Source organism: Pleurodeles waltl, chromosome 7, assembly GCF_031143425.1.
Source record: "Pleurodeles waltl isolate 20211129_DDA chromosome 7, aPleWal1.hap1.20221129, whole genome shotgun sequence".
In the NCBI taxonomy this organism is placed as follows: domain Eukaryota; kingdom Metazoa; phylum Chordata; class Amphibia; order Caudata; family Salamandridae; genus Pleurodeles; species Pleurodeles waltl.
In genome coordinates, this window is record NC_090446.1 from 634462641 (window position 1) to 634480567 (window position 17927).

At 44.1% G+C, this 17927-nt stretch overlaps 1 protein-coding gene across 1 annotated transcript in view; it reads right to left on the bottom strand.

Moving 5' to 3' along the window:
* Nucleotides 1–1724: 1724 nt before the first annotated feature.
* Nucleotides 1725–17927, bottom strand: part of LOC138304489 (sulfate transporter-like) — a 93732-nt gene continuing 77529 nt past the window's right edge. Inside the window, exon 3 of the mRNA XM_069244602.1 lies at nucleotides 1725–4120. Within this exon, the coding sequence (XP_069100703.1) occupies nucleotides 2501–4120 (1620 nt within the window). The 3' untranslated portion in view covers nucleotides 1725–2500. The remainder of the gene's footprint in view (nucleotides 4121–17927) is intronic.

Genomic DNA, 17927 nt, shown 5'->3' on the forward strand with positions numbered 1-17927 from the left:
CAAAACAACTCCATAAATAAATAGACTAAATAAATGCAAGTTACCGACAGAATATACCAGCATTGGCTTGTACTTCCTGAACATTGAAGCAGAATTGTTCTGATTAGAAATAGGCAAAGACGTGTAGAATTAATATTTTATTGCATACTGTTTACATCGCTTTAATCTAGGCTACCTATTTTACAGTACGTATAACAAACAATAGATACATTTCTCTATAGCTTTACTAATTATAATTTTTTTATGTCTAAAGGAAAACAGATGGACATTTTTACCCCCTGAATACAAACAACTTTAGCTGTCTGGTGCCAGCACTAATGAGAATACAGAGAAACAACATATAGCAGATGGTTACTCTGCCATTGGCAACATTACGTGGCAGGTGACGTGACTATTGTGGGGCTCTACTTCGCAGTTTTACATGCGGGGTACAATGGCCCAACTGAGTGGCTCCTTTGTGTATTTCAAGAATATATTGCAAGACAGATGTTTTGGCTTCGTCAATGTTTGTTTATAGTGTGTTTCCTTTGGTTTCCAAAGTCTAGAGTTGCAGAAAATAGGGAATGTAAGTTTCTTTGAAAAGATGGCGAGGTCTTTGGCGGCAAATGTTTATGCTTCTAAAAAGTTTCTCTGACTACTCTTACCCACAAGAGATGATGCGAGATCAAATTAGCATGTGTATGAAAAGCGCCGAGACTCCACATTTCACAGCGCATCTTCAACAGCAGTATTTTTCAGAACTTGCTTTTATTTATTTTTTCCAGTTAAATCCTTTGACGAAGTCGATTGATTCAGCGTGGCACACTTAATACTAGTAATGGTCAAGGGTGGTGAGAGGAGAGGTACTCTACAATGAGCATTGAAGAACACAATGGTTACCAACTACATTAGGAAACCTTCTACCGCCAACCATGAGCACCTCCTCTTCTGACAGCATTAACCCTGTAACTGATCCCTTTATTGATCGGCCAAGATCAGCCTGACTGATTCACTTTGAAAACATGGGGGAGTTAGGGGTATCCTCACAATTTTGTAAATTTGCGTCTTGGGAGTTTTTCTGCTGCCGCCATTGCACTGGCTAGCGTTATGTGTGGGACTCAACACTAAACTAACCCATTTGTCTTCTATGCACTGAATCCAATTGATACTTGCTTAAAAGGGGGGCAATGGCCTCGATTCAAAATAAATTGGACAAAGTGGAAACGGAGATGGAGGCATGCCTAGCCAGAATGGAGGCCTCCATAACTGGATTTGGCAAAAGGGCCCAAAAGACGGGAGGTTGGATGTGGTAGTGCTCTGGGTGAGAAGTTTACGGAGCAGTGTGGCTTCTGACATCAGTTTTCTGAGGCATAATGGAAATTGGACACAAAAGTGGAGATATTAAAGAACCTGAAATGCTCTGATCCTATTAGGCTGGGATATTCAGTGCTTGAGTCTTAGACCTCTGTGGCAGAGGTGATGGAGGCGTTCTCTTGACAGCTGTCACTCCCCTACGGTGCTGGTGGCAGGCTGCTGATATTCCGAGCTCCTTGAAGGAGGAGACTCTCAGGAATCCTGACATATAGAGTCCTAGTCTGAAAGGATGATCCTCCTGAAGCAGAACTTACAAGTAAAATGTGTCTTTTTCTCGATCACGGCACATCGACCCAGACACGGAGATGGTAGCTTCTGTTGGTTCAAAATGAGTTATTGACTCTTAGTATTTCCTCTTCTGTTTGGAGTCCATGTGATGGAGCAGGTTAGGACATATGCCTTGTAGCATGTGGACCCAGTGTGATCCTATCAGGAGGAAGCTAACGAAATGGTGTGAAATAATGAAACTGAATTATTTACACAGCACAGGAACTTGGATTTCGATGCTAGCTTCTTCTGCTTAGGCCACTGGGCTTGGATTGAGAGGATTTTCCTTGGGGCTATCCCTCGACAAGATCCAAGGTACCACCACCTAGGTTCCCCAGTGTGTGTATTTTTCTTGGTTGTTCTTTGCAGTCTACATTATTTCAAGTCCCCTCTCTTTCCTTTATTACTTTCCTTATATGGAGCTAGTTTTAGTGTATTTTACAAGGGGCTATTTTGTGTGGATATTGTCACTCATATATCTGAAATGCCGTTTCACACAGATAACTATATGACAGGATCTACTGTAAATGATTATTCAGTGCTTTGACCCTAATTAAGCGATTTAAACCTAAAGCCTGTAGATTAAGGGAGAGTGGTCTTGTTAAATTGTTCAATTAAAGTTTTGCAGAATACTAATGTCAGGACATGAGGGATATGATTTTCCATTTTCTTCTGAGATACATGCCACTAATGCCAGGAATCATATATTTCTCATGTCCTGGCGTCAGTATTCTGCATAAATTTAAGTTGACAATTTAACAAACCCACCTTCCCTCAGTCACCCAGTTTTTTGCATAGACATGATGGACAGTGTACCATGGGCAAACTGTAGGCTCTAGAAGTACCCACACATCCTGCAGCGTATCTCTTCCACCATTTGCTAGAACTTAGTTTGTTCACATATGTCTTCGGCGATAGTCTGGCTGGGGTTGAAGGAAAAGGCAGCATTGATTAAGTGAATCTCCCTCTGCTTCTCAGCATACTTTCTCTCTGCAAACTGCACAGCTTCATGAACACTGTGAAAAGCAAGCTGCTCTGGGTCTTGGCCAGAACCACACTGGAGGAAGTAGCCACCCTCTTGAAGGGAACGTCTCACCGAAGGATTGCAATTGGCAAGGAATACACACACACTAATATTGTTGTAGTCACTGTAGGTCTCCTTTAGCATAAAGAGGCCAACTGTGTCTATGAACTGCATAGCTCCACAGTCAATGATCAAGGAATGCATGCCAATCTTTGGCATAGGGAACTCTGCTGAGTTCTGATGTCTGCTTGATGATTTTGTGACAATATACTTGGAGAAGAAACCACAATCAGTGGATTCTGCAGCGGCCTCCTGAGCTTTTCTGGCCTTTCGTTGCAATGCCGCAACATCTAATGGGTTCACGTTTGTCTTCTCATAGAGCATGTTCTTGAAATAGGCCTTGTTGGCGTAATACAGTGACGCATCAAAGCGGAAGATTTTGATATTTGGAATGTCACTGAGCTCTTTGTAAGTGAACTGATCCTCATAGATCTCAGTGTCACTTACTTTAGCCAAGAGGGTAGCTCTGGGCCTCTGGGTGCGGAAGATGACACAGAGGATAGAGAAACAAACCGCCACTAGCAGACCAATTTCAGTGGAAATAAGAGAAGAGGCAAGCATGCTGACCCACCAGATGACAGTGTCAATTTTGCTGAGACGCCACATGTTTGGAGTGTCCAAAAACTTTCTCAGGGCCCCCCTGAGATTTGCGATTGTGATGACACCTAAGATGCAAATCTGCAAGGAGTAGAAGAGTGGGGCAATGGCCAAAAGTGTTAGCAAAAGAACAATGGCAGTGACCAAACCAGTGACTTGAGTCTTGGCTCCTGTTGATTCCCTAAGAAGTGTTTTGGCCAATGCTGCAGAGCATGCAAAAGAGTGGAAAAAAGATGGGATGAAGTTGCACATGCCTATAGCTAACATCTCCTGATTAGCCCTGATAGGGTACCCATGCTTTTTGCCGAACATCTCAGCCAAAGAGACTGACATTGCAAAGCTGATGACAGCTATGGGGAAAGCATCTGAAGCTAAGCTGGGTATGAGGCTAAAGTCTGGTGCGTTTGGTGGCAGAAAGCCTGTTGGGATCTTCCCACAAATAGAAGAATTGTATTTTCCCTTGAAGTTAAAGTAGTGGGAAACAAGTGTGGCCACAACAAGCACCAAAAACTCCACAGGGAATGGGACTTTCATTTTGCTCTTGAATCGGTCATTGATCTCTTTGACGGGTACGATAACAGCCAATGCAACAATGCTGGTAATGAGATCACAGAGGTTTGTCTTCTTAATGTATGTTAAGATGTCGATCCAAGTGAGTACAAGGGCCCCAGCTCCATCATGGCTTGGAATTTTCAGTCCAAAGAGATATTTCACCTGGGAGGTGAGGATTGTCAGGGAAGATCCTGTCACAAATCCGCTCAGCAGTGGCTCTGACAAATACACAGCTATGAAGCCAAGCTGTAACATCCAAAATAGGATCTAAAAAACAAAGTTAATTATGTTAAACATTTAACAACTGTGCAAAAAAAAAGAAAATAGTTTAAAAAGTTATCATAGGTATAAGAAGCACAAATAAAGTATTGTACGAAATAATGCAATATATTATATAGCCAGGTCCTGCCGCCACCACCATGCTGCCACAACTCATAACTCATACACAGAGGAGGTCTGCCGCCCGTAGGGGTTTCGGTTTGGGTCCTCTTTGGAGATATCATGTAACATGCCATGAGTGATGTAATATGTGAGTTGATAAGCAGTGCATGGCAGGACCGCAAATTATACTTAAATCAGTAAGCAACAACTGGTGAATGTCAGTGGTTATTTTACATTTACATTTAGGTGATAAAAAAATAGGGATTTTTCAAACATGTTTTGTCCCTGTATAATTTTGCACCAGTTTGACGAATGTGCATGAACTTTGCATACCTGCTGCCATCGTTTAGTTTTGGGAGGGCTGAAAGTTTCAAGCCTTTTGGTCAAGGGGATGCAAAAACGGGCTTCAAATCCAGTGCATTTTCCATATACATTATATTTTACATAGTGCAAAAACCATCAGCTGGATTTTTAAGAAATTTGGCAGTATTAATTATTAGGAGGCATAGATAATTCTGTGGGATACAGCTGCTAAGAAGAGTATGTAAATGCTAAGTTATAAGGATTTTAAACTTAGTGATATCTTCTAGCACAATACTACCAAAAGTAGCAAGGAAGCTAAAAAAAAAAGTAGACTACATATGTAAAGTTTCAGATTTACTACATGAATAACTGAAAGTTCCATTTATGATCACATGCTAATGGAACCCTATAACAAATACCTAACAAACAGAATCCATTTTAATCTATATACATTTTCTTTGCATGCTCTCTGGCTTACAAAATAAAACTGGCCCAAAAGAAGTTCTCTTTCTTATGCACCACTGTCAACAAATTGAAAAACGTGACGTAGCAGTGAGTCACACAAACTATTACTGGGCAGGCATGATAATTGGCCACTAGGAAAAAAAAAAAAATCTCAGTTTTTATACCAATAGCAGTCATTGCCTTTCATTCACTTTGGCCTTCGTATGTGGCACAATTCTACTAAAAGTAGCTAGGAAGCCCAAAAATAATCTAGACTGCATCCATAAAGTTTCAGATTTATTACATGAACACCTGAAAGACCCATTTATGGTTGCATGCTAATGGAAAGCTAAAACCAAATACAGAACAAATAGAATAGATTTTGATCTACACACGTTTTCTTGCATGCTCTCTGACTCACAAAAAAAACCCATGCTCAACACGCCAAACAAAAACCATCTTTCTTATATACTCCTGTGCAATAACATGGAAAAGTGAGCTAGCAGTGAGCTACACAAACTGCTATTTGGAGGACATGATAATTGGCCTTTGGTAAAAAAAAATTATAATCTTAATTTTTAAAACAACAATGATTGGCTTCCATTCAGTTTGGGCTTCATATGTAGCGCAATCCTACTAAAGTGGCAAGGAAGTCCAAAATATAAACTAGACTGCACATAGAAAGTTTCAGAATTACTACATGAACAACTAAAAGACACATATATGGTCACATGATAGAGTAAACCTATAAACAAATACATAAAAAATACAATAGATAAAGAGAAAGAAATTTCTCTTAGAGAATAAACTTTAAAATTGTAAAGTGATAGTTCTAACGTTCATTTACAATATCCACCACCTTCAAATTATTATAAGTGGTGGACCTAATTAAAAGAAAACATGTTTTTTTTTCATTTTCCAGTGAATGTGAGGTGGATCAGTGGGAAGATTTTTTTAAAAGCAAGCACAGTAACCTGCACTTGCTTTTTTATCCCCCCAAGTGGGCCCGGGTGGAATTTTATTTATAAATTATAGGAAGGATAGGAATACGTGCCCCCCCCTCCCAAAGGCCGATTATGACCCCGAGGACCCTATCCCCCAGGGCCCGGCCGCATGACAAAATGGGGAAGGTGGGCCCTGGGCGATGGGGTCCAGGGGCCAATATGTGCCCGGGGAGGGGGGCTGTGTGCCCCCCTCTCCCTTTATAATGTTGCCAGGCCCCAGGAGATGGGGGTCTTAGGGGCAAAATCAGTCTGGGGAGGAGGATCTGTGACCGTAGTACTTTCTCAGACTTTAGCAAAATTTCACTAAACTACTGCAGCACATGGCAATGACAAGTCATTATCAGATGACTGCCTTTACAAAATTTTAAGGGCACTATGGCCCTCATTATGACATTAGCGGTAAAGGACGCTTACTGCCGCGGTGACGGCCACCAACATACCTTTGTGGAGGTGAACATCCGTTCAGCATATTATGACACACACACACACACACACTGAACCAACAGAATACTGCCACAAACACATATCTGACAGTCCAAAGGTAAGTGGTAAAGTGTCGGTACTACCACCCACACCGTCACACCCACAAAACAACACCATCCACATTATGAACCACAAATCACCGCGGCGGACATTCAACGGCGGTAAACCATTGGCAGTACACACCAGCCCGGTCAGAATGGCCACCCCAATACAAAACAACACAACATTGGCCAATACCAAAAACACACACCTGACACTGATACACACACCACGCTCACCCACCAACAGCACCATAAATCACACACCCACTTTACCCACAACCCTTTACGAACACAAAAAATTGCCAAGAGATAGCCGCGCAAATCACAGCAACAACTACACACACCACTAACACCCAGCCATCGATCACGTACCCCACAGCCCACCACATTACTCAACACTCACTGCACAACACACACCACTCAACATCCATGTCCCCACAAAGGCACCCCCGTTTCACAGATGAGGAGTTGTGGGTCATGGTGGAGGAAATAGTCAGGGTAGAGCCACAGCTGTTTGGAGTACAGGAACAGCAAATATCCATTGCGAGGAAGATGGAGCTATGGCGGAAAACCGTGGACAGAGTCAACGCCGTGGGACAGCATCCAAGAACAGGGGACGGCATCAGAAAGAGGTGGAACGACCTACGGGGGAAGGTAAGTTCCATGGCAGCAAGGCATCAGCTCGCCATTCAGAGGACTGGCGGTGGACCCCCGCTTCCTCCCCCACAGCGGATAGCATGAGAGGAGCAAGTCTCGGCAATACTGCATCCTAATTGACTCACAGGAGTTGCCAGAGGACTAGACACTGATGAGTTAATATTTACTACCTATCACCCCCATACCTACATGCCATCATACCCCCTCACCCTGACTCCCATCACTCCACTCCATCCCACACAGTGCACCTACACATTTGACTAACCCCAATGCTGAGCCCTGCATGCCATACCAATGCATGTACAGCCCTCCCAGCCCTGTATGTACACCCACCACCAATGCATGCACAGCATGGAGAACTAACAATCCCACAATACATCACCATACACAAACAAAGGTGGCATGGCAACAGCAACGATATAGGGGAAGCTAGTGATGTAGAATATGTCACAGACATGAAGCATAATACATCACTTACATCCCCACAGGTACCCCAGCCAATCCCAGCGGTGAGGAGGTGCCACGACGATCCAGTCCCCCAACAGAAGATGTCCCCAGTGATGACAGTAAATCTGGACTTCTAGATCTGGATGAACTACCTGGCCCATCAGGGACCACTGGTCAGTCAACCACCCCAGCCCACTCCCAGTCCACCACAGAGCCTCCCTCAGTATCTATCAACACAGCACCCACCCAACGTCCCCATACCTCTTTCCCCAGGACAGGTCAATCAGCAGTGTGCCCACCTGTACCCCAGTCCACATCTCACAGCCAAGACAATCAGAGTTCAGGGGTCAGTGGCAGTTGACACACCGTTCAGGGGACAGAGGCACAGGGGGGCAGGGACACTCGGAGGACAGCTGTGTGCCAGGGGGAGGACAGGCCCAAGGAACCGACTATCCAGGAGGCACTCACTAATGTCCTGGGGGCTTACCAACAATCCTAGGACAAGATGAGCCAGATTCTTAACAACTTGCAGGAGAATGAGTGGCTGCAGGAGGTACACCATCAGGAGATCAGGAAAGATTTGCAGGCCCTCAACACCACCATGGTCTCCACAGCAGGGGTGCTGGCTGATATGCCCAACATCATGAGGGAATGTACAGCACACCAGCTGGCGCCTTCCACTAGCCAGTCAACTGAACAGCCCACCACATCTGCTACAGCTAGTGGACAGGAGGCCCTACCAGTACCCACAGGCCACCAGCACCCCTCCCCCTGCAGAAGGTGAACCACTGCACAAACGTTTCCTGCGAACTAGAAGAGATGCCAGCGATGCTTGCCAAGACCAAGACCAACACCAGGAAATGAGCCCCTCCTGAATGTCCCCCTTGTGTTCCACTGCCTCACCTTATACATTTCGAACTGCCATTGCTACCCTTCCTATGGCCCCTTGGACACTGAACCTGTGCTGCAAACAGACTGGAACAATACCCTGGACTTACCTCTACTATCACCTAATTCCATTGCACTATTCCTTCAATAAAGTTCACTACAATAAACACCATTGAAAACTTGAGTGATAGTGCTTTATGTAATGAAAATGTGCAATTATGTTAACAGTTACATCTTGTGTAATTGACCTGAACATTGTGATAGCATACAAATATTGACCTGCAGCTGTCTGTATTCATCACATTAGTACACAGTTGTAATAACACCAACATCTGCAAATTGAGAAGGCATAGGTGACAGTCAGTTGAGATGCAAAGGAAGTGACTGGCATCCTTCTACAGCCACAGTTTTAACATAAATAATTAGAGGAATGGTCAGTTCCACTGTCTTACCTGTGTTTCATTGGAAGTACTGCATATTACTGATGTTCTGTTGTCCACATCCTCATCCTCTGCCTCCTCATCCTCACTGTCATCAGTTTCCACTGCTGCCACAGGGGCAATTCCAATCTCCTCCTCCTGCAGATAAGGCACATTTCATCTGAGGGCCAGGTTGTGCAACATGCAGCATACTGCAACTATCTGGCAGACCTTCTCAGGGGAGTAGCACAGGGATCCACCTGTCAGATGGAGGCATCTGAACCTGACCTTCAGGAGGCTGAAGGTACGTTCTATTATCCGCCTGGTTTGCCCATGTGCATCATTATACAGATTCTCAGCCCCTGTCCTGGCATTCCTCACAGGGGTCAAGAGCCATAACAGGTTTGGGCAGCCAGAGTCACCTGCAAGAATTGAGGGAGAAATATTAGCCTTACACAATGATATACGAAATGACTCACAAAGGCATACACTGACATATATTGGGTAGGGACTCAGGCTCACCTATTAGCCACAGCCTGTGCCTCTGTAATTGTGCATCACATTTTGGATTCTGCTATTCCTCAGGATGAAGGCATCATGCACCGACCCAGGATACTTGGCAGTGACATGGGAGATGTACTGGTCCACCAGGCACACCATTTGCACATTGAGTGAGTGGAAACTCCTGAAACACCCGTTCATTGTGGCGGAGGGGGGACAAATGCAATATGTGTTCCGTCAAACGCCCCAATAATATTAGGAATATGTCTCATTGCATAGAATCCAGATTTCACAATCACCAAATCTTCCTCTTGAGGGAAAGCTATGTAGCTGCACATGTGTTTGAGCAAGACAGACAAAACCCTTACCAGCACTATTGAGAACAGTGGCTGTGACATTCCTGCTGCCAAGCCCACTGTCACTTGAAATGAACCAGTTGCCAGGAAAAGGAGCACTGATAGAACCTGCACTAGAGGGGGGATCCCAGTGGGATGACGGATAGCTGATATCAGATTAGGCTCCAATTGAGTACACAGCTCTGTGATTGTGGCCCTGTCCAGTCTATAGGTCAGTATTATGTGCCTGTCCTCCAGTGTAGCCAAGTCCACAAGGGGTGTGTACACGGGGTCTTGCCTCCTCCTCCTGTTCCTCTGCAGTGGTCAGTATCTGAGGGACACAAGAGTGAGAAGGGTGTCACAAACTGAACAATGGAACCACCACCTCTGTGTAACTGAGCATGTATGTAATCGGCAATGTGAATGGCAATGTATGTACAATTTACAGCAATGACGGAGTTTCCAATTTCTGATTGTTGTCCACCACCACAAAATGGCGACCGCCTGTCCTGTAAGTATGGACAGGTGGAAGTCATCTCACTCTGCCGGCATTGGGTGTCGTGGCGGAAGGCGGTCTTCCACCGCCATGCTATTCCTAATTGGCTAAAATGGGGCTCTACGGAGTACAGTGTCCCATGGGGATCACCGGCGGGGGTGACCGTGTACACCACAGTGGACGTGACCGCCATTTTCTGTATATAACCTCACTTGATTCCTGACTTTCCACAGGACAACACCTACACTGCGTGTGCTGCTGCGACCTGTGTCTGGATCCTGCCGTGGCCCGTGTGATAGGGGAATGGGGCCCTGCCTTCACTTCAGAGGAGTCAGAGCCCCAGGTGTATGGGGTCCTACCCCTGTATGGACAGCTGTATGGGCCTCTAGACCAACAGTTGAGTACACCACGGGGATGATGCATGCAACAATGTTGCATGGAGATGTGTGTGCTGGCAGTGTGTCATTTGGGTGGGGGGTATGTCTGGTGTACATGCAGGGCTCCGGATGATGTTTGTGCCAATGGAGATGGAAATGTAATTTGTAGGCCATATGTGTGAGAGGCTGGATTGTATGGTTAACGGTGTCCTCCTGTCTGTATTACCTCTGCAGGTCAGCGCCCATCAGAAGAAGGGAGGTGCGGACCCTGCAGGACTTTAGCAGACGGAGCGCCCACTGCAGGAAAAGGTAGGAGGACCTTAGACGCTGGGCCCGGAAAACCGCAAAGGCCCAGCTGGGGATGGCCTCCCAACGAGGGCAGGGTGCCCATCGGAACCAGACCCCATGATGGCCCGCATTCTGGCAGTGGCCTACCGAGAGCTGGATGGGCACTTAAGGGCAGCACAGCAGCCACAAGCGGGTGAGTATAGTGAGCATGACAACCATTTTTGTTGCCTGGCATGGGATCCTGGTGGTGGGTTTCAGTTAGTGGGTGCCTCTTAATGCCAGCTCAGACATTGCTGCGTGGTCCAGCTCAAGGTAAATGGGTGCATAGCAAAATTGTGTAACCTAGCTAGGTGGCATTCTATGTCAGACAGGGCTTTATGGGTCCCAGGAGGGGTGCAGATGGTGGTGGTTGGCTCTCATCTTGCTGTGGTACCTAGCCAATGGAATACCACTGCGATGCATAGTGCTCAATCCTGATTCCTGTGTGTGATGGAAATGTGTATGCCTTCTGTGGTGTTGGTGCTGTATTTCACCCAGTGTCCCTTTCTCTCCCCCCCTATTTTCTTCTATCATCCTGTCCATGTGGGCATTAGCATCATCTGGCAGAGGAGCAGGGGCACCGACGACTGAGGGAGCTGCATCCCACAGAACCCAGGAGTCAGAGTCCAGCCATGCCGAGGGGACCAGTGGGACAGAGGGCGAGGGAAGCACCACGGCGGAGACAGGAGGTGACCACACTGATTCTGATTCCTCCTCCAATGGGAACTCCCTAGTGGTGGCGGACACCTCTTGAACCACTATCAGCTACAGGTACCACCACCACCCCCATACCAGCACTGCCTTCCCAGTAGCCTCCCACTGAGTTGTCAGTGCCCGCTCACCCAGGAGGGTGGGCATCTCCTTCACCCCGAGCCCCTCAGGCTCTGCCCCAGTGAGCCCTGCTGCCCTCAGTGAGGAGGCTATGGACCTCCTGAGAGCCACCTCTGTAGGTAGTCAACCATAGTGATGCCATCCAGGGGCTGGCATCCCAGATGCAGCAATACAATGCCTAGCTGGAGAGCATCCACTGTGGGTTGGCAGCCCTACAGAGATTGTTTCAGGCTCTGGCCTCCTCTCTGATGGCAGCCAGTGCCATAATTTGGCAGTATTTACCACCAGCCTGTTGGCGGTATTTCCACCACTTTAACACTCACTTCCAATGTCATAATGACCACCTATGTTTTTTTAAGGCCACTTTGGCTGTGTTCGTGCTTAGGGCATTACATATAGGTAAGTATTAGGTTTTATATTTGTCCCTACCTATTACCACTTTAGTAAGGTAGTAATAGGTAGGGGAAAACAATTGTTTCGATAATTTAAAAGAAATGTTACGGAGTAGCGCGGTACTCCATAAAAAGTCCTGCACTACTTGAAAAAAGAAATCTTAAAATATTGGAAACACACTGTAATAGGCTATATTTTGCACATAGAGTAGAGTATGGTATATTTACAATTTTCAACATATTTTAGTCTGTTAAAAAGTGTACGAGTACCACAGAAATACCTAAAAAGTATCCCAAATACTGTGCAACTTAAAAAAAGGAATATTTCCTAAAAAACTATGTTACTTACTAGGTAGTAGATCAGTACTCCATAAAGTAATACAAATAACTTTCCCAATCTATTACCACTTTAATAAAAAGGTAATAGGTAGGGACAGCAATAAAACCTACTTCTTACTGATACCTAAGGCCCTAACACAGAACACAGCCAAAGTGTAGTAAAAAATATATGATTCCCTTTTAATTTACTAAAAACAGGTATCTTCCAATTGTGTATTGACTTGCCATCACTATGTACCATGGTAGGCCGCAAAGTTACTGTGGGGTACCATGGCCAAAAATATAACCAAGGCCTAGCTGTATTATTGTATTGCAGTACCCTTGCGTCACACATGGTGCTGCATGGGCAATGCAATACTTAAGTCAGATTTACTTACCAACGCAAGTCCACCATGCATGGCCCTGCATTGCTTGGTAAATAAGGAGAAACGCAAGACAGCGTAATGCACTACTCTGCATAGCATAATCTACATTGCTGATCAATTTCACTTACATCCATGCACCACTCTACAAACATTATACTACACACCACTCTGCTCTACGGTATTACAGTATGTACCACTCCAATGTACACCACTCCACTCTATGCCACTCCAATATGTCACTCCACTATATGCTACTCTACTCTACAACATTTACAACGTTTCTCCACCATACGAGACTTCACTCCACGCAACTCGATTCTACGCTATTACATAGTATGCAACTCTGCTCTTCACCACTCCAGTCTACACCACTCCACTGTACGCCATTCCACTGTATGGTACTCCACTATGTGGTAGTCTTCTCTATGACATTCCACTGTACAGCCCTCTACACTATGCTTTCCACTGTATGCTACTCCACTCTATAACACTCCACTGTAGTCTAATCCAGTGTATGTCATTCTGCTCTTCACTATTTCACTTTATTTCACTCCACTCTATGACACAAGTGTATGCTATTTCACTATAGCCAGTCCACTATATGCTCTTCCACTCAATACCACTTCAGTGTATGGCATTCCTCTCTATGCCACTCCATTCTAAACTAGACAATTGGACACCCCTCCACTCTATGCCATTCCATAATATGCTATTCCACTCTAGGCTGTTCCACTCTATGCCAGTCTACTGAACTCCACTCCATTCTGTTCCACTCTATGCTACTCCACGTCACTCCACTTTGCGCTATTATTCAGTACACAAATCCACTGTCGGCACTGTACTGAATGGTATTCCCCTCTATACTCCTCCAGTCTACACTGCTCCACTGTATGCCAGTCCACTATATGCTGCTCCATTATATGGTACTCCACTCTATACTATAAGACATGTCAGTGTACACTATTCCACTGTATACCACTCCACTGTACACTACTCCACTCAATGCCACTCCAATGTCCTCTCCTCCACTCTACAAAACTCGACTAGACTACTCCCCTCTATCCACTGTTCAACTTTAAGCTCAACCCTATGCCCGCACACTCTATTGTTCAATACTCTACTCCACTCTATGACTGTTTCCAACACTATAAAACAGAGCACTCTACTGTACTGTACGAGATGCCACAGTTTACTTGATTCTACATAACACCACTATACTCCACTCTGCTCAATGCCACTCTATTCTATGACACTGCACTCTATTATACTTAGGGCTCCCGGTTTTATGTATTTTTTTCTTTTTAACAGTTTTGTCTGTATTTATCCAAATGTATTTTTTGGTCCCCTTATTGGTATTTACCCGTATTTATTTTGTGTTTTGTGAGTAACTGGAGTTGTGAAATGGTATATTTCCACATTCATTTAAATAGTAAACATGCACTCAAATTGATGCCTGTTTTGTTCTAGCAAATTTGGCAGCCAAATATATCAAAACACTATACCCACAGGTAAATGTTAGCAGGTATACAATATTTTAACATATGAGTGCATTTAAGGAAATCTCATTATGTTTTAAACTCCTTAAGTTGTCTTTCTGCTCAGCTTTTGGTCTAGAAATTATGAAGGACAGCATTGGAAGTCAGTCACATGAAACATGATTTTCTGTATTTTTCCACTTCTTTAACAAAAATACAGACTGGAAACACATTGTTTTCTGTCTGTATTTATCGGTTATTGAAAAAAGGAAAACTGGTAGCCTTAATATACTTTACTCCACACTATGTTACTCCACTCAACTCTACTCCACGTACGAGACTTTACTTCTCTGTACACCATGGTACGACAATCCACTGTATGTGGGTCCACAGTACAAAACACTAAAGTACTGTGTGCAATTCCACTATGCAACACTCTACTACACTGTATGCTATTCTCAGACACTTTACGTCTGTCTATACCCATACAATCCACTGTACAACACTGTAGTGTACTGTATGCCACTGTAGAACTCTCTACTCTACTCTATAACACTCTCGTCCACTATATGACACTGTATGCAACTCTTTGTATGTCACTGCACCCTACTTCACTCCACTCTACTCTATGATCCAGTTCTCCACTCTGTTCTACTCTACTCTATTACACGCCACTCCATGCTACACAACTCTATGCTATTCTACTCTATAACACAATATGCCAATCCACTCTACAGCACTGCACTGTAGGCCCCCACTCTACAAACCTCTATTAGTCTGAACTTTACTCCACTATAGTCTACAACACTTTCCAATACTGTACCACACACTACTGCACTGTACTGTACAACTCAGTACTCCAATATATTACACTATACTCGACTGTATGGTACACCAATCCACTTCACTGCACTCCACTCCAAGCCACTATACTCTACAGCATGCCACTCCACTCAATGACACTTTACTCCACTTAATGCTTCCCAAATACAGTGTACTCCACTCCACTATAGTCCACTCTACTTACTACTTATCCCACTCATTACCAATGTACCATATTTCACTCTATGCAGTTCCACTGTCCAATGCTGTACTCAACCCTACTGTACACAACTCCACTCTACAGCACTGTGCTACACTCTATGACACTCTACTCCACTGTATACCCATCCACTCTATGACACTCTATTACACTGTATGACTCTCAATGACACAGCACTCCAATCCTCTCTATGACATGCCACTCCACTATATGACCCAGCACTCCACTCATCTTTATGACACTCTCATCCACTGCACTCTACAACACTCCACTCAATCATACTCCACTCTATGACACTGTACTCTGTGCTACTCTACTCTACAATGTTGTACTTCCCTCTGTGATAGTCTACATAACCCTACTGTACTGTATGCCACTCCACTGTACATCACATGGCTCCACTCTATTATACTTGACTCCACTATGTGACATACCATGCCATTACCCTATGTAACACTTTTTTTATACTGTACACTATGCCACTCCACTCTGCTTCACTCCACTCTACAGTACTCCACTCAATGACACTAGACTCTACAACACTCTCCTCCACTCTAATTTTAAAACACTCCACTTAACACTTGACACTACAATTTGAAACACATTTTTATGAAAAAATAAAAAACATTGAAATTCAGTGTCAAAACACATTACTTCACTCTTTGCCCACCCACTCTACGCCACTGTCCTTTACTGTTTGACACTCAACAGCATGCCACTCTATGACATGACATTTCACTCTACTATATGACACAACACTCCACTCTATGACACTCTCCTCCACTGTACTATACAACACTCCACTCAACAATACTCCATTCTACAACACTCTACTCTACTCTGCAACATTCTACTCCACTGTATGACAGTCTACAACACCTTAATCTATGGTATAGCATGCCACTCCACTGTACAATACGTCACTCCAATCATCGATACTTTACTCCACTATATAACACAAAATGCCACTATACTATATAACACTTTATGCTACACCACTCCACTGTACTCCAGTCCACTCTATTCCACTTTTGAATACTCCACTTTATGACACCAGACTTTACTATAATCTCCTTCATTATACTGTACGACACTCCACTGAACAACACTCCACTTAACACTTCTTACTACAATTTGATCCACATTGTTATTAAAAGATAAAACCACTGAAGTTCAAAGAAAAACAAAATCAAAGGTTAATGGTAAGTTTTAGTTAGTAAAATGGTATTTATTCCTTTTATACAAACCCAGCTTAAACTACACAAGCACTAGAAATTCTAAAGTTATCTATTTAACTTAAATTTATAAATTGCGCTCACCTTCAAATTACTATATCACTCACCTCCATATACCTTACTCACCTCACTACATTAACTATAACTCACCACTATACTTACACTTTGTTCTCACAAATTGAGACATCTACTGTACAGACTACACTGTATGTGATTCTCTGCCACTCTCCCGAATGATATTCTACTTGGCTACACTCAACTCTATGACACTGTACTCCACTGAACTCCACTCTATGCCACTACACTCTACAAAACTCTTCTCCACTGTATGCCACTCTCCCATGCTCTGCTTGATGACATGGCACTAAACCATACTCCACAACATTCCAGTCTATAGCAGTCCAGTGTACAACACTTAACTCTAGCCTATGATCCTCTACCTCACTAATGAGTGTAGTATAGTAAGTGAGGAGACAACACTGTGGATGGAGGGGCATGACTTATAGAAATTTGAAGGTGATGCATAAATGATACACTTCTGTGATGGATCCGTGATGGATATGCAGATCCTCAAGGTCAGCAACATGTGATTGGCTGGCAGCAACTTGAAGGAAAAGTTGCAGCCGCCATCGTAGGACCCAGTGTCTCCATCCCAAATCCTAAAACATAAAACAATAGAAGATACAAGGGGACAGGGTAGGAGTGCTCTGGCTGCCTGAGCCTTGCTGAAGGTCCTAGAGGGACACCCCTTGGGGTCAAATAAAAAAAAATGTTTTTGGAGGAATCTGTGGATTCAAGGAATTGCCGAAAAAAGGGGTTGTGCACCCAGCTGGACATGGTGCATGGCTAAAAGCAGTGCATGGCTTGGGGTTAGGCACCTGCAGGTATGTGGGTTAAAGGCCTGCCCTGTAGTCAAGGACTGCATCGAACCCCATACTGTGCACGGGCAAAGGCCATGTGCAGAGGTGTTAGAGCATCCAAACTCATGCTGCACACTGTAAGGAACGTCTTATTTTACATTAAAACCCTAACAATTCACTGAAAGCACAAAGGTTAAAGTGATGTTATAGTTAGATGAAAATTTCAGTTAAAATATACCATTTTGAACAAACCAAATCACTGACATTCACCAGTTATAGTAATCTCACGAAACTATAACTTGTGCCTTCAGTTAACTATAACTCTTTCCTCGCCATGTACTGCTAACTACCCTATATATATTACATCACTCATGACATGTTGTGTGACATTATTGATAATATTACTACAGCATTTAAAATTACATAATTGAT